Genomic DNA, 19,978 nt, shown 5'->3' on the forward strand with positions numbered 1-19,978 from the left:
TCCTCTGGGATAATGCGTTTCGCAGTATGAAACTTTACAGTAAGACCTCGCCTCCGGGACATTTTAAATTCGTATGCTGAGGTTCCACTGTATTTGTACTTTCTTTTAGGTTCGGGCTGTTAATCAGAAAAGCTTTTTTTTATTGAATTTATTTCCCAGCGCATAAATTCTATCGCTCAGCACTAGCGGTTTGTCTGTACGCGTGAGAGAGATAATCGGGACGTCCTATGCACGGTGTTTGCTTCTGGCGAATTTTTTTTCCCTCACCTTTCCGAGGTTGAATCCGCAGCTACATTTTGCACGAATGCTAAACTGTGCAGGTTCATGTCGGCTGGAGATGTTCTCAAAAACAAAACAAAACAAAACAAAAACAAAAAACACGCTCAGAGGACACCTTGATCTTTTTACTGTTCATGAAAACCATCAATGGTCATTCAGTCTCAATCAAACAAACAAACAAACAAACAAACAAACAAAAATGATGACCGAAGACCAGAAGGTTTTGTCTAAATTCTGGGGAACCGTTTTGTATGTCTGGATTTTTTTTCTCTCCTTAGCACCTCCCCCCGCCCCTTTCCTTCATTTTACAATTCATCTCCTCAGATATTTTTTGGCCTGTGCATCAAGTGGCCGAGTAACAATTCCACCTGGCTGTTGCTGCAATAACCGATATTGCAAGTTGAATCACAACATCAAAAATACTCACTCTACAAAAAGCAAAAAGGAAAAAAAAAAATTCATGTTCTGTAACTCGGCACGCCCCCATTTCACACTCAAGTATGTAATGGTGTATCCAAATAACTTAGTTTAGCCTTTAAAAATAGTATGCAAGAGGAGAAAAAAAAGGAGTGGACTGTTGAGTAGACGCTTGTAGAACAGAACATAGTTCAGTGTCAAACTAGCCTGTAGATAGTTCTTATATAAATATATATATATGAATGAATAAATATAAATGAATATATAGATTATATAATCTCTCGCACTGAAGAGGCTATGTGCAATAATCTCATTAAATATTCATTCGAAGCTTGGAGCGCAAATGGACTTTTTTGAGCGCGAAAAGTATTTCCAGATCATCTGTGCCGTAACATGCACACTGACGTAGCCTAATTCATCGATGCTCATTAATATTAACGTTTAATACTCCTGTACAAGCCACGTTTTCAAAAGACACCTCTGGAAATTTCCTTCATGTTTTCTATATGGGGAAGAAAAAAAAACTCTGTTTAAACACGCTCTGTGGTTTTAGAGCATGAGGTTTGGACGAGGATCTGATCTTGTATCGTATTAAACTTTTACACTCCGTTGCAGTCTCACTGATTCGAAAACACACCGTGACATCATGACTAATCACTAGTACACAGGGGTACATACTGACCCGACACACGATTATAGAGTAAATACAGTACGCTCGTTTAGATATACAGTAGTGATTCATCACCGACACACTCGCTTTTTATGGCGAAGGGTTGAAAGTGTGCATGTTGTTATACAGCTAATGGAAAATTCCATTAATATTCCCTGAGATGTTTCGTCTTTGAGTCCTTCAGGTAATCATAATTTGCTATAGTTTCACATGAGCAAAAAATGGAGGATGAAAAGACGGAAGGAATAGAGACACAGGGCTCAGTACTGTAGATTAGAGACACAACAGCAATCCAATTAAATTTTAAGAACTTCCAAGAAAACACAAAAATGCAATCTTAAAAATGTACACAAAAATTCCCTTTCAAGGAATAAAATGCAACCGGACTTCCTTAAAATTCCAATTGCAACCAATAAAACTAGTTTAAATAAGAACACCTAGAAATGAGACTCTCCCAATGATTAAACCATAAAAACCCAATAATGAGCCATTTTACAGATCAGCAACCCAAAAATGAACAAAATGGCTGAACTACTGTACAAAAATCTAATAAGAACCTTGTAGATAATCCAACCATATTCTAGACAGTTACTGATATAAATAAATAAATTATAACACACACGGTACTGTGCGAAAAAACTTGAGCCACCCCTATTTTTTAATATTAAATCAATTTAAATGATTTAGATGGAATTAAAGGCAGCATAGTAGTTTAGAGGGTTAGCACTTTGACCTTGCACGTTGAGGGTTCAATTCCCATCTCGGGTCTGTGTGCATGGAGTTTTCATGTTCTCCACGTGCTTGGTTGGTTTCCTCCTGGTACTCCAGTTCATCTTAATTGGTGTTTTCCAAATTCCCCATAATGTGTAAGTGTGTGTATGCCCTGCAATGAAATGGCACCCCATCCAGATTATACCCCACCTTTTGCCCCAAGAAGGAATTCCGTGACCCTGTACAAGATACTGTATGTAGTAAAGAGAGTCATGTAGTAGCCAGAGCCAGATATCTCTAGTAGGAGTTTATAGAAAATTTAACTGTAGAAAAAATAATAGAAAATCATTAGTGAGTAAAATAAGGTTTTGGATACGAGCTCATAAAAATGGAACAGAATCCATCAGAAATCCATACAATGGATACAACCCGATGGGGAAAATGAGGAGCGTCCAAAACCAAAAGGATCCCAAAGGTGCTGGTGCAGATTCCCCAAATGGTTCATTATTGATTTCATGGGTTAGTGATTCTAACATGGATCCTTTTGGATGTCTGTGAAGATTCTCGGGCATCCAGATCTTTGTTATCGCAATATTGCTGTTCAGTGGTCCTTGGACTTGCTTTAAGTTTGTTGATGATGTTTCACCTCTCATCCAGCACGTCCTGTTGCCACTGAACAACATCTTTGGGTTAGCCATGACCTGGATGACTCAGAATCTTCACACACATCCAAAAGGATGTCATCAAAGAACCCATTCTGAAATCTGACCATAAAAATCCACAACATCACTGTCTGAAATGTGATAATCTTCTGCATTCGACCCGGACCTTTAATCACAACTCGTACCCTGATCAACACACAAGACTAGTTAAATAAAGAGTATCACATTGTTTAAATTTGGTTTTGGTCATTTACAGTAGATGTAAATACTTAAACAAGAATATTTGGGGGAAACCTAATTACAAGTTTAACAATTAAAACCGTTTCATGTATTTGTTCTAAATGACTTCTCATGGCCCACCTGTAGACCCTCAAACGTTGCACTATGTAGTGTATTATCAACTCTACAAATAAAATTCACCATGGGCTTCAGACTGAATGTTTCCAATAGAGATTTGGGAATTTAATAGAAATTTTCCTAGTAGGTGTGGACACACTGGACTGCATTCATTCTTCACTATATGCATAAATGAAAGAAAGCTGAAATCTATTTTGTAAATTCTTGAGCTATACCCACTGTAGTGTAGAGATATTACAAGTAGAAGCTGGCATGGTTGGTGTCATGTACCTGTATCTGTAATCCACATGTATGTATGTACACGGACCTTGTTTATTTCATGCCCATTTCTAACCCATGACACACACAGTGCAGTTCATAGTCAGTTTAACTTTTACTTAGATGTGCAGGTAATTTATTGAAGGAGGTACATTTCTACCAAAAGTAATCACTTGTGTAACCTGTGTAAATGTAATTTTTTTTTTTCTTCAAATATCCAAACAAATTTGTGTCGATTTAGACAATGTATTTTTGCACATGGAACCATGAACTGAAATGTGAAATGTTGTAAAAATTAAATTACGTTGTTTTTTTGGGGTGAAATCATGAAGCACTTGTGCATGAATTAGGAGTTACTGTATGGGGCGAAATTCCTCTCGTGCTTCTTAAAACAACAAAAAGACAAACAAGGCAGAGAATTAATTGTAGAGGACGAGGTCTTGAAACATCATAGAAACACCAAAGGAAAACGATTTGCATGATGAGACAAAAACACAACAGAAAATCAGAAGATCTAATTTTTCATGCCTTTAAATTTTGATTTTCTATTTTGCGAATGGAAATTTTATGGAATATTTATATGTTTAAAGTTCTATTTCAGAGTTATAGACGACTATTTTGCATGATTTTGCTTATTTAATATATATGAAGCTACCTGACTGGCTCCGCCCACTCAGCACTCTTTAAACATACACTTGGCCCCACCTTTGAAAATACCACACTAGTGAGGTGTGAAGGGTGTGTTTTAAAACGTGACTAGAGTAGTAATGACATACTGAACCATAATCAGGACATAAACTATGATTCTAACTCAACTGTAATTCATGAACTATAATTTCATTATATAATAATAATAATAATAATAATAATAACTGCAATATGCAAAATTATTAAGCTTTGCTACAGTATGTGGAAAATCATGAAATTCTTGCTAAATGATTATTGCCATTTGAGTAATTACTTTTGACAGCGAGGAAAACTTCTTTTAATTAATTACAATTAATGATCTTAATTTAATGTACATTTTTGTTGCAGATTTTATTATAATTTTTCTAGCATGTTTGTGACTTTACAGGTTTACAGGTCAATCTTTATTTATGCTGTAAGAAATATAACAATTAAAATAATATTATAGTAAAATGAAGATTTATAACACGTTTTGATTGGAAAAATAAAATCTTGAGTGTAATTATTACCTTCATGATTATTCTGGAAAATATCTCAGTAATTGATAAAAAAAAATCCAAAAATTATTCAAGCTTTTAAGAAAATGTATTATTTTTAATATTTTTATTATTATTATTATTATTCGCTAAATATAAAAAATATATATTACAAGTAAAATATATTCCAGACTTTTGAACCACAGTTTATTAATTCAATTTAATTTAATTTAATTTAATTTAATTTAATTTAATTTAATTTAATTACCCTCACACTTAATGATCGTATAACCCCATTCGTGATTTTTTTAAGCACTCCATGTTTATCCCCATTTGCAGAGCACTGTAATGTACTGCAGGACATCGATGTTCACCTGGAATGCAGCGTCGAATTCACTTCTGAAGTTCATTAGGAGCAAAATAAGTTGAACTTCTGTTTAAGTCACAGGACGATTTGTATCCACACACACCCACGGATGTGTGATTTTCTGTTTAGCATGAGCGCAGAAAGATGCCTCACATGGTTCATCACCATCACAGTGAGACATGTTAAACACTAACGCCTCACACGGGTCATTCTCATCACTGAATGTGTACATATATACAGTACATACACACACTGGATCATGTAACTTGTGTAAAAGAAAAGAGTCTAAATGTATAAATGCAAAGTATGTAATAAAAGAAATAAAGGTCAATATACCGACAATGAGTTGAGTCGAATTCTTATAACGTAAATACCACAAATATACATAACTATATTGTACTAACACTAATAATAATAATAATAATAATAATAATAAGAGAAGAATGTGTACTTTTTATTTACGTATTTTAATTTGAAATGTTATTTATTACAATTGTATTATTTTAAAGATGTGCGTCATTTATATTCATTATATTTGTTAGTTAGACTCTTCAGGTTTTCCATATTATAAATAGACCTAAAAGTAAAATTGTCTATTAATATGTGCAGTTGGTGCAATAACACTGATATTTATTGATTTATTGATTTATTTAATAATACCGCACATTCTATTCCATTTGCTGTGTTTTTTTTTTTTTTGGTATTGTGTGTTGTTATTGTTGTTGTTGTGTCTGGAAGCTTTTACACTAGGGGGCGACACATAACCAGTTTTTATTTGCTTAAGCAAAATCAGAACCAGAATGAGTCTTTTTTCAGTTTTGCTTTGCTTTGCTTTGTTTTCACCTTTGCTTTAAAGCTTCATTTGCTCTTAGTTTTGCTGTAAATATCATTTTGTTTTTGTTTTGTTTTTTTAAAAAAAACCACGCCTTTTTTTTATTATTTTTTTTTTTACAGTTTTTCTTTAAAGCTCATTTAGTTTTCCTGACCAGATAGCTTTAATATGCGGCTTTTTTTTAATAATAATAATAATAATAATAATAATAAGCGGAGAACTTCAGCCACATCATGCGTGCATGTGAGTTCGTCCCTCTGTCCATTTTCAGGGCCGGCCGGTGTGTGTGTCGAGGTGCATCATATGTTAAGAGATAAGATAAGATAAACCTTTATCGGTTCCACAAGTGGGAAGTTTTGCCACGGCAGAAAGTGGACAGTACAAAGTGAAAAATGAAGAATAAAGTAAAATAAAATAGAAAGAAAAATCGAATACTAACAGTATAAAATACACTATACAGTACAATCTGGATATAGAATATGGACATCTGTAAGTAATACAGTATGTAAGCAAAATTGTACATGTTCCACTATAGTATTGCACATAACTACCCTGGTGTATCTGATGTGTGTGTTTGTGTGTTTGTTTGTGCGTTTGCTACAATCATGCAGTCATTCTTCCATTTATCAAGTTTAGAACCAAATGGTGTGTTTAGGGTAATTCAGTAGAATTAAATACATTACAAACCTCATTTATTTTAGTAACAATAGACAAGAGCAAGAACTAAATGAGTCCTGAATATTTTTTAGAGGTTTGGCATGAACAGCATGATTTATTTACTGGACAATTAAACTCTTTTGGAGTTTGTCATGAAAAAAAAAAGAGCATGTGTGAGTGATGAAACCTGTTAAAAAGCGATAAAAACATGTTGCTTTGGAATGAAAAATGTAGTTTAAATGTCATATTCGAGGTGTTATCTACTGTAAGACGAATCGTCTCTACTCTCTAAAGAAGAAATTCATTTGAATATGGCTGAAGCTACTCTCAGCAGGAGCCGGATGGCTAAAAGCTCTACTTTATTTTGGGTGATGGACTTAACCATCATGACTCACCACAGTCCTTCCTTCCCATCAGGCAAGAAAAATTTATAGATACACATGCCTGATGGAAAGGAAGGACTGTGGTGAGTCATGATGGGTAAGTCCATCACCCAAAATAATCTGGTCATTCAGTACATTCATGTCGTCAGCTGACTTCATTTTATTGCCCCATAACTTTGTTGGGTCTCGACCTGAGCGACTGATCGACCCCAGATCGTAAGACTGTCTCCAGATACTTGTACAGTGGACACTTTGCATGATGGCTTCATGTCCTTAACTCCGACACGCCCATTACTCTGGAATACGATCAGTCTGGACTCATCAGGTCACATGACCTTTTTCCAATCGCTCAAAAGTCTTTATGATCCATAACAAACTGAAGGCTTTTCTGTGATGAGTCTCACTAACAAGTGGTTTTCTTATGGACACACAGCTGTTTAGTCCCAGTCCAGTGAGTTCTCATCACACTGTGTGTGTGTGTGTGTGTGTGTGTGTGTGTGTGTGTGTGTGTGTGGAAATGCTCTGATTTTTAAATGTTGATTTTATAACCATGTAACTTCACCAAGCATTTGATTTCTTTTCCGACCATGTACCGTATCTTCCCCCAAGTTGGCGGTTCAGCACTACACTGTACTTCCAGGTGTTGATAATGTGCTGAGCCTAGTCTCACTTCTCCTTAGTTGTTTGATTTGCTTAATGCGGACCAACAATTTGACCCCTTCTAAAATGACGTCTTGTATATTAGATCTCTGGCTACAAGGTGATACCTGCGTTAATGGCAGAGTCTTCTTATCCAAGGCCATGGAGCTACCTGTACCTGTCTCGCGCAGCCTTAATTATCCTTGTATAATTACTGTATTGGTGTCATCCAAGCCTTGATTATTTGTTTCATTGATTAAGAGGAATGGTTCTCTCTAACCCTAGAGCAGATGGAGGTTTGGAGGTCAATGTGAAAGTTGATTGTATCATATTTTCAACAGTGTTGGTGGTTTTACTGTCGCTTTCTGGTGGGACGTGATTTCACTACGGACAAGTTACAGTAAAATTTTTATCTAATTTTCAACTTCTCTTCCTGGAAAACAGGCTTTTACCAGACATATGTTTCAACGTTCTTGTTTTTTTCAGTTTTTTAAAACATTCAATAAGTATTCAGGATGATTTCGACTATTGAATCAGAAGACGAAGTGTTGTTCATTCTGTATTCAGTAACTAAATAAGCTGTGACTCTGTTTTATACGACAAATATAATTGTACTGCACGTTACCTCCATCTTGTGCTCCAGCGTGGAAACGACAAATAGAAATCTGCAAAATAATTATTTTATAAAGAAATTGAAACTTTGTACAAAAAAAAACACGAAACTCAAAAATTCTAAACAAAAACTACTACAAATTTTGTAAATGTGTTTTATCTTAGAACATCTTAGAACATTATCTAGAACATGTTTTAATCTCTTTATTATAAGGCTTAGATTATAAGGAGCGTCTAGCGATGAGCTGCCACTATAACAACAGTAATGTATTCAAACCAGTGCTTTCAAATAAACCCACTTATTCTTATTACTGCTGAAAATACTTTCCAAGAAAGTAGAGAATTGAAAGTTCAGAGATCGCCCCCCCATGAGGTGTGAAGTTGTTTCTATTAACGGTTCCTGTTTATGAGAGATGCTCATTTACAGTATGTGTATTCTCTGTTTTGATTCATTTCAGATTTAATCGTTTGTGGGGGAAAAAATGCAAAAAAAAAAAAAAAAACTTCAACATGTAAAAAATTTTTTTTTTTTTTTAATCTACACCTTACCCAGCATTATAACACTGCACTTTGTAAAAAAAATAAAAATAAATGTTTTATATCATGAGCAAAGCATGCTGGGAAAGTGAGATAACCAGATAATACATTTAATCTGTAATCAAAGGACAAACATTTCACACTGGAAATTCTGTTCAGTATCGTTTAAATCATGCAAAAAGTACGCAATTAAGACAGAGCTTATTCCGGTTTTCTCTATAACGTTATTGCTTGACTTTAAAATCTAAAACATCTGCGTTATTTTAAAACAACACACTGATATTCTCATGTCCTTCAAGGAAAGGCTTGCTCTAGTTCGCAGTATGTATTACAGTATATCTGTGGATGGAACCGACCTTTTTTTGTAGAATTTTTCTAGAAATCATTTAAAGAAGTTGATTTTATAATGGAGGTCTAAGGCCAGGAGTTGGTGTGTGTACAGTACGGTCATGAACACACAGCATGTAAGTCGTATGTAACCACGGTAAACTGTAAACTGTGTATAACTGATCTTTTCTGAGCTGGTGTAGTTGCTTACAGGGAGGAAGTTGTGGTTATTTAAGTGATGCCTGAGTGAACGTGTGAAAAGCATTGAATTAACTACAACTACTCGACTTTAGTTCGTTTATAAATTGTTCCGTCGATAAAAAAAGCGCATTAAGGCACTATTAATGCAATAAGAGTGAATTTTGAGTGAATTCTTCCTCCTTTTCATCCTCACCTGCTTTATTCAGTACAATGGTTCATAGTTTAAATCCCTAGTCGCGTATTTCAGATGGTTATTTATGAGGGTCAGCATCTGCACTCCTACAGTATGTGACATCTATGATACGGACATTATTAGCAAACAGGTTTTCTGTTCTCTTTTTTCAGTGTAGGAAAAAAGGCAGGTTTTTTTAGCTTAAATGTTAAACACATGTAAACTTTAGATATTAGTAACCAAATACAAACACTTGCAGTATTTATGGGACTTAAGTAGAATTTTCACATATTAATGCTTTCCTTTGTTATTTATAGATTTTCAGCTTTAACTTTTACTCCAATACATTTACTAAATAAGATGTGTACTTTTACTTGGATACATTTTCCCTAAGTTTGAGTTCCTAACGCGATTCCTGTCTTTTGCCCCCCGACCAGGCGCACAAGTCCCATACTGTACGGTACCATAGCATCTGCTGCTATAACGTTAAAACTACTTTACGTTAACTGGTCACGACCGCCCCGAGTACCGTGCTGAACTTTTACACACCTGTCGCTTTATCTGTGAGTGTCTTTTGTGTATTGGATTTTAAGATTTGGATAAGGCGCTTCTTATGCTACTGAAAGTCGTTGAAATACTAGCATTCAAAAACTGAAAACCCTTTCAACCTAAAACAGCAGGTTAAGGTGAGTTGAATTGATATTGATTTAGTTTAGGTACAACGTCAATGTTAGTTAAGCTTACTTAGTTAGATATCGTAAACCTGATCGGATATCTGGCTAGCATGATGGCCAAGCTAACATGTGCCAGCTAACATTGCTGATTAGCCTATATGCACAATTTGAATTAAACCACTGATTCTGTTTTCAACACAAAACTCGAAAAGGCGTGTCTACGTTTTTGTGAATATTTCCTCAGGTATTGTTGGACCAGTAGCGGAAATATTTTAATTAGCAGCAGGTTAGAGAGGAGTGTTCATCGTTATTCATCTTCAAAGCGAGATACAGTTTGAGATTTGAGATTTTGCCTTGAGATATTACTGTATGGCTATTACTGTATATTTCATAATCAAAATTCTAAAACTTTTACTTCAATTGTCTCCAAAAGTACACTTTCTACTCTGTCACAAGCAGGGCAACATGTGGCCAAATACGATACGAGAAGCTACAACAACTTTAATCAGATTGGAACAAATGTGCAGGTGGGATTTATGATTTATGCCCAGACTGTCACAGGATCCCACAAACAAATTAAGACTGCCAATAAAATAAAAATAAAAATGTCACATGACTGCGAGCAACGACAGCATCACAGTGACATCACCCAAACTGCTGTGTTGCATCCGGGTAGTCTTGAGTCTTTGAAGCATAAAAAAAAGCATATCAGAGTGAATAACAACATGAAACATGTTAAACAAATACCCAAAAGTTTCAATAACTGAGGTCTAAAATTTCAAGATCAGCTTGTTCATGCAAAGTTCCAGATCACACAATAATAAAAAAAAATCTCAGGGTCACGGGCTGGTGGTGAGAGTCTTGAGCTCCTCCGCATAGCCGCTCTTCACTTCCTTCCCGCCATCCTCCGCAAAGCTCTTGTTTCTTGGCACGCTTCCACTCCGCACCGATCTTGCCGCAAACCTTGCCAGGATCGAGCTGCCGGTAGATGTAGTCGTGGACCGTCGTCCAGAGACGGAGTTCTCCGAGTAAGTACCTTCGAACAGTTTGGCCATGAAGCCGAGGCCCGCGCGGCGGATGTGCGAGCTGCCGGCGAACACGTAGAGCAAAGGGTTCACGCTGCTGCTCAGAAACGCAAACGCCGTCACGTTGGGACGAGCATTAAGCGCCACTTTGTAAGTATGAGAGCTCTCTTGCAGCAGCCCAATCACCTGGGTAAAAAAAAAAAATGATGTTTAAGTTGTAATACAGTTAGCTAGATAAGATAATGTGAGATAAAATAAGATAAGACAAGACTTCATTGATTACAAAAAGAAATTAGATTAGGATGTTTCTTTATTGCTGTCGTCTGGCTTTGAAGGAAACTTAAACCTACTGAGATATACCTCATAAAATGGAAGCAGGGTAACGTTTCACAAGGTCAAAAAATCCTAAATTGTAGTTTCTTTTAAACCTGACCATGTCTCTTTAATGGACTCATTAAAGACTTTAGCAAGAACTGATGTAATGCATAGAGACTTTGAGGAACTCCAATTTCCCCATATGGCATTTTTGCCAACGACTCTATATTGGTAACAACTCTTTTGTAATGTCTAAATATTGGGCGGGGCTGTGAGGTGGTAAGTGCTGTCGCCCTTATCCGCCAGGGTCGAGTTTCGATTGCCACCTCAGTGTCTGTGTGTGCCTGTTGTGAGGGAGTTTGCATGTTCTCCCTGTGCTTGGTGGTTTTCCTCCGGGTACTCCGGTTTCCTCCCACAGTCCAAAGACATGCAGATTAGGCTACTTGCCATTCCCAAATTTCCCATCGTGTTAGTATGTGTGTGTGTCCTGCGATAAATTGGCACCCCGTCCAGGGTGTACCCCGCAAAGTCTTCGGCGATAGCCTCCAGACCCCCCACACCCTAGACAGTGAGGGGGTAACTTTATATTGAACATATATTTTAGGTTTTAATTGACCAAGACCTAATTCATAAATCATGATTTACACATTTTTACCAGACAGAAGGCTATTTAAATTGAAGAATTAAAAATGAGCAAATGTCCTCAATAAACTGAACAATGCGATCGAACAATGTAAAACCTGCATGAACATTATGACTCCATGACTACAATTAGCCAGAAAAAAGCAATCGACAGCATTTAAATGTTAATATACTGTACTTTGGATGTCTCTATTGTCCATTAGCCAAAGCCATACAATATCATCATAAGTACAGGATACAATGGTATAAGTACTATTGTGACCCTCTAACTTTGATATCCATGATAGTATTGGTTGGATCTCCTGCGAAACACAGTACCTGTAAGATGTTGATGACGTGGTAGGGCAGCCAGAAGACCGCGAAGGCCATGATGATGATGAGGATGAGGAGGCTGCCCTTTACGCGTCCATGAAACATGGCGCTGCGGAGGCGGCAGATGACGGAGCAGTAACACACCACGATGAATGTGAAGGGGATCAGGAAACCCGCAACCGTCTCCATCAGGTACTGGAAGAGTTCGTGGTTCATGCTGTTCCAGTGGTAGGGAACGCAGAGGTAAATGGTAATGTTCTTTTTCAGGAAGGGCTGAATGTTGCTTTTGGGATGAAGAGAATGAATAAAATGAATATGAATAAAATCATGAAAATCTAAAGCAGAATTAAGAATTCTCAAATGTGTCCCCAACTTCTATTTCACGAATCGTAAATGTCCGTGACACACAAATTGCTAAATTCCCAGTGTTGGAGGATGTATGAAAAACATCGTACTTTTTTTAAATAATAATTTGGGTCTCTGTATGATGTATGATCACTAATCGTGGAAAAAAACCCTAAAAGTAAGATACATTTCTGTCATAGTTTTTGTTGTCATAGTTTAATAGCGTGGGTCTGATTTAGAACCAGTTCGGTTATTTATTTTATATACAGCATCTCTGTCATCACATGTCACGAAAAAACTGATCCTAAATCTGCAGTAAATGAGCCAACCCACATGTCTCCTGAGATCTCATGAGACAGACACTGTTGCTTCCTAGTGAAAAGATGGCAGACATTGCTCGTTCTTTTCAGACGTTGCTCATTCTTAAATTTTTTTGCTCATTCTTTTTTTTATGTACTGGGTATAGCCAATTGTGTTAATATCGTAGTACCTAGACAATGTTTGTTGGACTAACAAATGAGCTCTCGGAACGGAACTGGTTCGTATGTGGGGGACTTTTTGTAGTTATATACTCATGTACTGTACAAACACGGTTCTGAGGGAGCTGCAATCAAATTTTCAGTCTACTGTAATTTGCCCTGAAATATGATTATTCTGTAGTAAGATTTGTTTTTTTGGTTGATCTGACCGTGAAATGTCTTCATACTGTATCATTGCAAATACCTAGGCGGCTAGTCAATAGCCACTACGCTAGCTTGTATTTTTTAACTTTCAAAAACATATCTATTCATAGAATCAACCACAATTTCATTCACCGGTAAGATTACCTACTGTAAATTAGGTAGGTTAATAGGCAGACTGACTACTGACTAGCTTTGTGCACATCATCAAAAAGTTCAAAATGTTCTTGTTGCCAGGTCATCCTCTGGTAGTAGATTGCATATAAGCTGTGGTTGGTCAAAAGACGTTGAGACATCACAGGTTAAGCTTGCAAAAGTATTGAGAAAGCCTGTGCTGTAAATCACAAACAGATACAAACCTGCGGTAGAAGGGCATAGGCAACGCCAAGAGGAAAGCCATGATCCAGATCCCCAACATGGCAATGTACAGGTTCTTCTTCTTCCTCAGCCTCTGAGACAGGAAGGGCCTGATGACAGCCAGCCAGCGGTCCAGGCTCATCAGACAGATCAGATAAATAGATACGTACATGTTGACACAGCAGAGGTAATGTATGGTCTTGCAAATGCCATCTCCGAACTCCCAGCCCTTCCCTCCGGCCAGGAGACGCAGGAAAAAGGGGGCGCTCAGGAGCACCAGAGCATCAGCCACAGCAAGATTAAGGACCAGGAGGCATGTAACAGAGCGCTGACGGACACGGCACAGAACCGACCACACCACGAAGAGATTCCCAGGAAAACCAAAGACGAAAGCAAGGACCAGGATAGCGATTCCAATCTGATGGGAGTACGAGGCGGATTTGGGGGAAGCCGCTGTGGTTAAGTTGGAGATGGCACTTATGTTGGCCATTGGACTTGTTGTTAGAAGATTGTTGTCAAATTTGGTTTGGTTTGTTTGTGGCTTGCTCAGTGTTGGCTAAAGTTGAGGTTTATGGGGAAGGGGGGGAAGACATCACAAATGCAATTAAGAAATGCAAAACAGACACCAAAACACGTGCTCATATAATGAATCAACTGTTCTCCTTTTTTGTGAAATTATCTCACATTTCATCCTACTAGTTATATAATGCGTCAGTTGATCTTGTACAAACAGGAAACTTGCTTTTGCAAAATCTACCAGCCAATCTTTCCACTCTGTGACTCTGTTGAATTCGCAATTTACAGTTACTGAACAAATATAAATATATGAACATATCCAAACAAAGTAACAATAGTTAGCAAAAAAAAAAAAACTAACATCCCACAATATTCTTTATGTTTTAGATTGTATAAAGTTGCTACATTTATCTGTCTCACTTTATTTAGCTCGGCACACTGATGGCATTTTCTCATTAGATGTCAGTTAATCTGTGACATTTCTCGCCTTTCTTTGCAAGACGAGCAAAGATTTTCAATAAAATTCTGACTTGGAAAACGAACAAGTCTTGGTTTACGAGTACCGAGTATCATGTATCACTCATGTGCTTCTTGTTTTGACCCCAAGCGTCATGTGATCACAACTGAGCCAACGTTTTTTTTCTCTCTTGTGCTGCGGAATTGTGGGTAATCATCTCCCCTGCTGAGTCTTAGTGCACGTCTCTTACTGGTATAATTAACATTCGTGCACGCGTGCACTGTTTACTATAACACTGTGACCACGTGTGTGTGTGTGTAAAACATATTTTATTTTGTGTATTGTATTTTGTGCATATTTTCATTTGTTTGTAAGTTTTCTTTACAGCAGTGATTCCACTGGTATGCGCTCACGCGAGTGTCATTAGCGATGTTTTTTGCTAATTTTTTAGACAAAACAGTCTTTCCGTTAATGTGTGTGTGTTTGTGTGAAATTCGAATAAGAGAGGAAAAAGGTTTACTGTGTAAGATGAGAAGCGGGAGGCTGATTCCTCCTCTAACCTTACACACACACACATACACACACACACACGTACACACACACACAGCACCTGCACGCATAAACGGAAACACTTATCTGTTGAGATTTATTTTTACTTTTTTTTCAAAGGTATAGTGCAAGTTAATTTGTTTTATTTTTACTTTATATGTTGTATTAATTATTTTTATGTATTTTTTTTTCTGGGCTGTGGAGCAAATAATTTGAGTTTCCATTATTTCTTTCCATTATTTATCAAAATTTGCTTTGATTCACGAGTGTTCTGGAATACGAACCCAAGACAAGATTTGCTTGGGCCAAGGAACACAAGGGATGAACAATAGCTCAGTAGAAAACTGACCTCATTCATCCTAAACTGTCCTTTGGTCTGAGTCCAAATGTGTGATTTTTGGTTCTAACCACTGTGTCTTTTTTAGACGTAGAGAGGGTGAACAGACTGTTACTGAATGTGTGGTTCCCACTGTGGAGCATGTTGGAGCAAGTGTGATGGTGTGGTGATGCTTTACTTTGTTAAAATTGAGAGCCGACCTAACCATCATGGTTACCACAGCATTTTGCAGCACCATGACATACTGTAGAATTTGAACTCAGTGGGTCATTTGTATTCCATCTTTTATCACTGCAAAAGGTGGCTACTTTGAAGAATCGAAAATGTAAAACATAATCTGGATTATTTAATTTTGTTGACTAAATAATTACAGAATTACACAATGTTGAATACAATAATAAAAATAAAGAAAAAACACTGAATACCGGCACTCTTTCTCTCTATATATATATACACACACAACAGTATATAACAGTATATAGTGCTTTTTAACAGGGCTTTTATACTTAAATTGTTGATAACTGACAATCTAAAAAAAAAAATATATATATATATATATATATATATATATATATATATATTTTTTTTTTTTTTTTTTTTTAACCCAATACATTTAAGTTGATATTTAAAGTATTTAAATTAGGTGATGGGTGAGGTATGTAAATAAATGTGAAGTACTGTACTGTATATTTGACATTTAAACATACAAATAATTTACTTTCATAGGTACCATTTGACATTTAAAGTTAAAAGTATATAAAAAGTATTTGAGTTCTAAGTACAATATATATACAGTAAATCAGTAGAAGTTGACTTTAAAGTCCATACTGTATAAGTTTTATTTAATGTATATACAAATAGTTTCACTTGAAGTTTGAAGTCTATATAAATCATTTGATTTGACATTTAAAGTAAATAAAAATCATTTGAGTTAAAAACTGAAATGATGTAAATCATACTATTTAAGTATATACAGTAAATCTCTCAGGTTGAGTTTATATAAAATAAAGTAATATATACTACTCAATATAAACATCAGTCAATTAGATTTTTGAAGTAAACATTAATATTTTGAGTTAAAAAAAATTAGTTAAATTTGAGTTAAAGAAATAAAAGTAATTCATTCAGGTTGATGTTTAAAGTTTGTAAATAATTCACGCCCCATGTTATTTTTGTGCTTTTCTCTGTAATCTAATAAATAAAGGTTTTCTATCAAACAGACTTGCTTCCACAAGAGTCAGTAATAGATTTTGAAGCAAACCAGGATCAGGTGATGACACACTCCACCTCTCACTTTCAAGCCACAATGTACAGTTTCTAACACTAACATCAACAAGAAAAAATCTCAGCTTTCATCTTTAACACCCTCAATATTAAGCATGGTGTACTGCGTGTCACTTAATACCTTAAAAAGGAATCAAATTGACGTTTGTTATTCTGCCGTACAGCTTCAGTGTAATTTCAGTGTATTTAGCTCTGATGCAGGAATATGATCCCTCCATAGACTATTTTTCCCCTAAAAGGTAAAGTCTGAACAAGTTGTAATTCATTTGATTGCATATAAAAGGGACTGTTTGAAATCTAATCCACCCCAGACTTGTCGAATCATGAGACATGCAATGATAAGAAAATGTTTTTTAGACAGGACAGGAAGTTTAAACGGCTGTTTTTGTTTTACGGCTGTATGGCTGCTTTAGTTGTTGTTTTTTTTAAACCAAGTGTGAAAACACACAAAGTCAGACGCGCACACATGCATGTTTGATACCCACCAGGCATATAGCTAGCGAGGTTAGACACTTAATGTTTGAGCGACATTAAAAAAGATGACGGACAAGCAAAATAAGATCTCATTATCGAGAATCCACTATGCCAGTTTTTTTATTATTAACTCGGAAAGACGAAGGTGAGAGAGAGATAGAGAGAGTACGAATAGGAATTCTCCTTGGAAGACCGAAAGCTTGCATTTCACATACAGGTAGATACAGTATACATTTCATCATTGCTCAAAAAGTGACCAGAACACCAGAAATTACTTTAATCTAAAATCTTATTTGAAGTGAAAAGAGAAATGACATTCACCAAAAAAAAAATACAAGATTTACTCACAAATGTCCTTAAATGCAACAATTTCAAAGCATTAATAACTCTTACCTCCAGCCTGTGAGAAAGGAGCGTCTGTCTTTCTGAGTATCCAGCGTCTGTGTGTGGGTGTGTCTCATTGAGCGCTGCTTAAGACGTGTTTTATTATCGCATGCTGTTGTTTTTTTTTTTTTCCTTTTTCTATTTATGCTTCCTCTGTCAGCTTCACAATTACAGTCAGTGTCTTTCACAAGAGACAGGAAAGTGGTGTAATACAAGCAGGAAGAACTTTCATGTGGTGCCTTATCCAGGCACATAAAGAAATCCCCCTTACACACAAACTTCCAAAGTACGTCATTATCGCTGTGACACGGAAAGCAACGGACCGTCTAAATCATATATCGGGGTCGGTTCTGGTCTAGGGTGCCAATACTTTTGATCGGATACGGTCAGCTGCAGAGTGATGGTCCACTCTATAAACGGTGTTAGTAAACCCAAATCGTACGGTGCACGACCCAAGAAACCGTAACATTGAACCTGCAGTCCTTTAATCAGCAGTTTTTCTTATTAAATCTAATTGAAATAAAACAACATTGTATCTTACAACCCGTTTGATTAACACAGTTCATATCACATGAAAGCTATCGGTTTGAATCAATACTGTATATGTGATGTGTTAATTCGAGTGCTGCGTCGTTGCTTAGTGATGTATAATCTGTGATGTAAGCCGTTAGCGCTTGTCCTGCATGCTGAGGTCAAAGTGAGACTTTGTGGTTAGCGTTGCCTGGTGTTACTCTAGATACTAAAGTCTTCTGTTATTACCTTCTTTTTTTTCAGGTCATGCTAAGCAGTAAAATTTTTGCTAATTTCCTTTTACACTTGGCTACTTAGCTAGGTCTTATTGAATACAGCACAAATAAGCTAGGTAGCTAACATTGGCTTGTCTTTCTTTCTTACATCTTTTCATCCATTCTTAAAATAAAAATGTTTACACCTTTTTTCTCACACCCTGATATCCAAAGTAAACTAGCTGGCTAGCATTGGTGTTTGTTTGTTTCTTTCTTTCTTTCTTTCTCACCCCCTACATCACAAATAAACTAGCTAGCTGACCATGCCATTTCTTTGTTCGTTTCTTTCTTTAAATTTTCCCTTCTTACTTTCTTTCTTTCTTTCTTTCTTTCTGTCTCACACTCTTAGCAGGCAAATAACCTAGCTAGCTAACTTTCTTTGTTTACTTTTTCTCAACTCTTATATCACAAATAAACTAGCTAGTTAGCATCTGCATTTCTTTCTTTCTGTATTTCTTTCTTTCATCTTTTCATCCATTCTAAAAAAAATGTCTTAACCCTTACAGCACAGATGAACTAGCTAGCAAGGATTAGCATTTTTCCACCTTTTTTCTCACACCCTGATATCACAAGTAAACTAGCTGGCTAGCATTGGTGTTTCTTTCTTTCTTTCTTTCTTTCATCTTTTCATCCATTCTTAAAAAAAATTTCTTAACCCTTACAGCACAGATGAACTAGCTAGCACAAATAACACAAATAAATTAGCTAGTTAGCATCTGCATTTCTTTCTAGCTAGCTAGCTTTGGCATTTCTTTCTTTCTGTATTTTTTCTTTCATCTTTTCTTTTTTTTCAACCTCTACATCACAAAAAAACTAGTTAGCTAACGATGCCATTTCTTATTTTCTTTTTTTCTTCAACCCATACAGCACAGATGAACTCACCAGCTAGGATTAACATTTCCTTCTTTCTTTCTTTCTTTCTTTCTCATACCCTTAATACGCGAATAAACTAGCTAGCATTGGCATGGTTTTTTTTTCTTGCACCCTTGATACACAAATGAACTAGCTAAACATTGACCTTTCTTTCTTGCTTGCTTTTCTTTCTTTCTTCCTTGCACCCTTACAGCACAAAAAACCTAGGTAGCTACTCATGACATTTCTTTTTTTCATTTTAATTTCCTTCATTCTTTCATTTTTCTCAAAATGTCTGCCAGATATCTAACCTGGATGGCAGCTCATCAGCTGAAGCTCAATCTGAGTAAAAACGAAGCTGTTCATCCCTGGTGATTCATCCCCCAGTCAAGTCCTTGTGATCTCCCTGGACAACAATCAGATCACTCCTTCAGCCACTGCCTGCAATCTTGGGGTAACTGTGGACAATCATCAGTCATTTTCCCAATATGTTGCTAACCTCACTCGCTCTTGTCCATTTCTTCTTTACAATATCAGAAGAATACGCCCCTTTCTTTCTTCACAGGCTACTCAGGTGCTTGTTCAGTCCCTTGTTATTTCAAGACTGGACTACTGCAAGTCACTCCTGGCAGGTCCGCCTCTGTCCACCATTCGTCCTCTGCAGTTGATCCAGGATGGATCAACCTTCCCGAATTTCTCGTTTTCAACCTTCCATTTTCAAGTTCTCCCTCACCACCCCACTCCTC

The 19,978-nt window shown here is 36.4% G+C and overlaps 1 protein-coding gene across 1 annotated transcript; it reads right to left on the minus strand.

Annotated features, from left to right (window-relative positions):
- Positions 1 to 8,548: 8,548 nt before the first annotated feature.
- On the minus strand, positions 8,549 to 18,099 carry ltb4r (leukotriene B4 receptor). Its single transcript, XM_053479411.1, has 4 exons — positions 17,605 to 18,099; positions 13,597 to 14,150; positions 12,219 to 12,495; positions 8,549 to 11,129 (listed from the first exon to the last, which is right to left on the minus strand). Exons 2-4 carry the CDS (start codon positions 14,082 to 14,084, stop codon positions 10,758 to 10,760), a joined length of 1,137 nt encoding a protein of 378 aa, XP_053335386.1. The 5' UTR covers positions 14,085 to 14,150; positions 17,605 to 18,099; the 3' UTR covers positions 8,549 to 10,757.
- Positions 18,100 to 19,978: the final 1,879 nt, after the last annotated feature.

This window comes from Clarias gariepinus, chromosome 20, assembly GCF_024256425.1.
Source record: "Clarias gariepinus isolate MV-2021 ecotype Netherlands chromosome 20, CGAR_prim_01v2, whole genome shotgun sequence".
NCBI lineage: Eukaryota > Metazoa > Chordata > Actinopteri > Siluriformes > Clariidae > Clarias > Clarias gariepinus.

What these genes read in the sequence shown, in the direction of transcription:
- ltb4r (XM_053479411.1), bottom strand. Translation starts at nt 14,084, where the DNA reads ATGGCCAACATAAGTGCCATCTCCAACTTAACCACAGCGGCTTCCCCC. An exon ending in CCTATGCCCTTCTACCGCAG is followed by an intron (nt 12,496 to 13,596) that starts GTTTGTATCTGT and finishes TCATCCCAAAAG; the next exon opens with CAACATTCAGCCCTTCCTGA. An exon ending in ACGTCATCAACATCTTACAG is followed by an intron (nt 11,130 to 12,218) that starts GTACTGTGTTTC and finishes TTTTTTACCCAG; the next exon opens with GTGATTGGGCTGCTGCAAGA.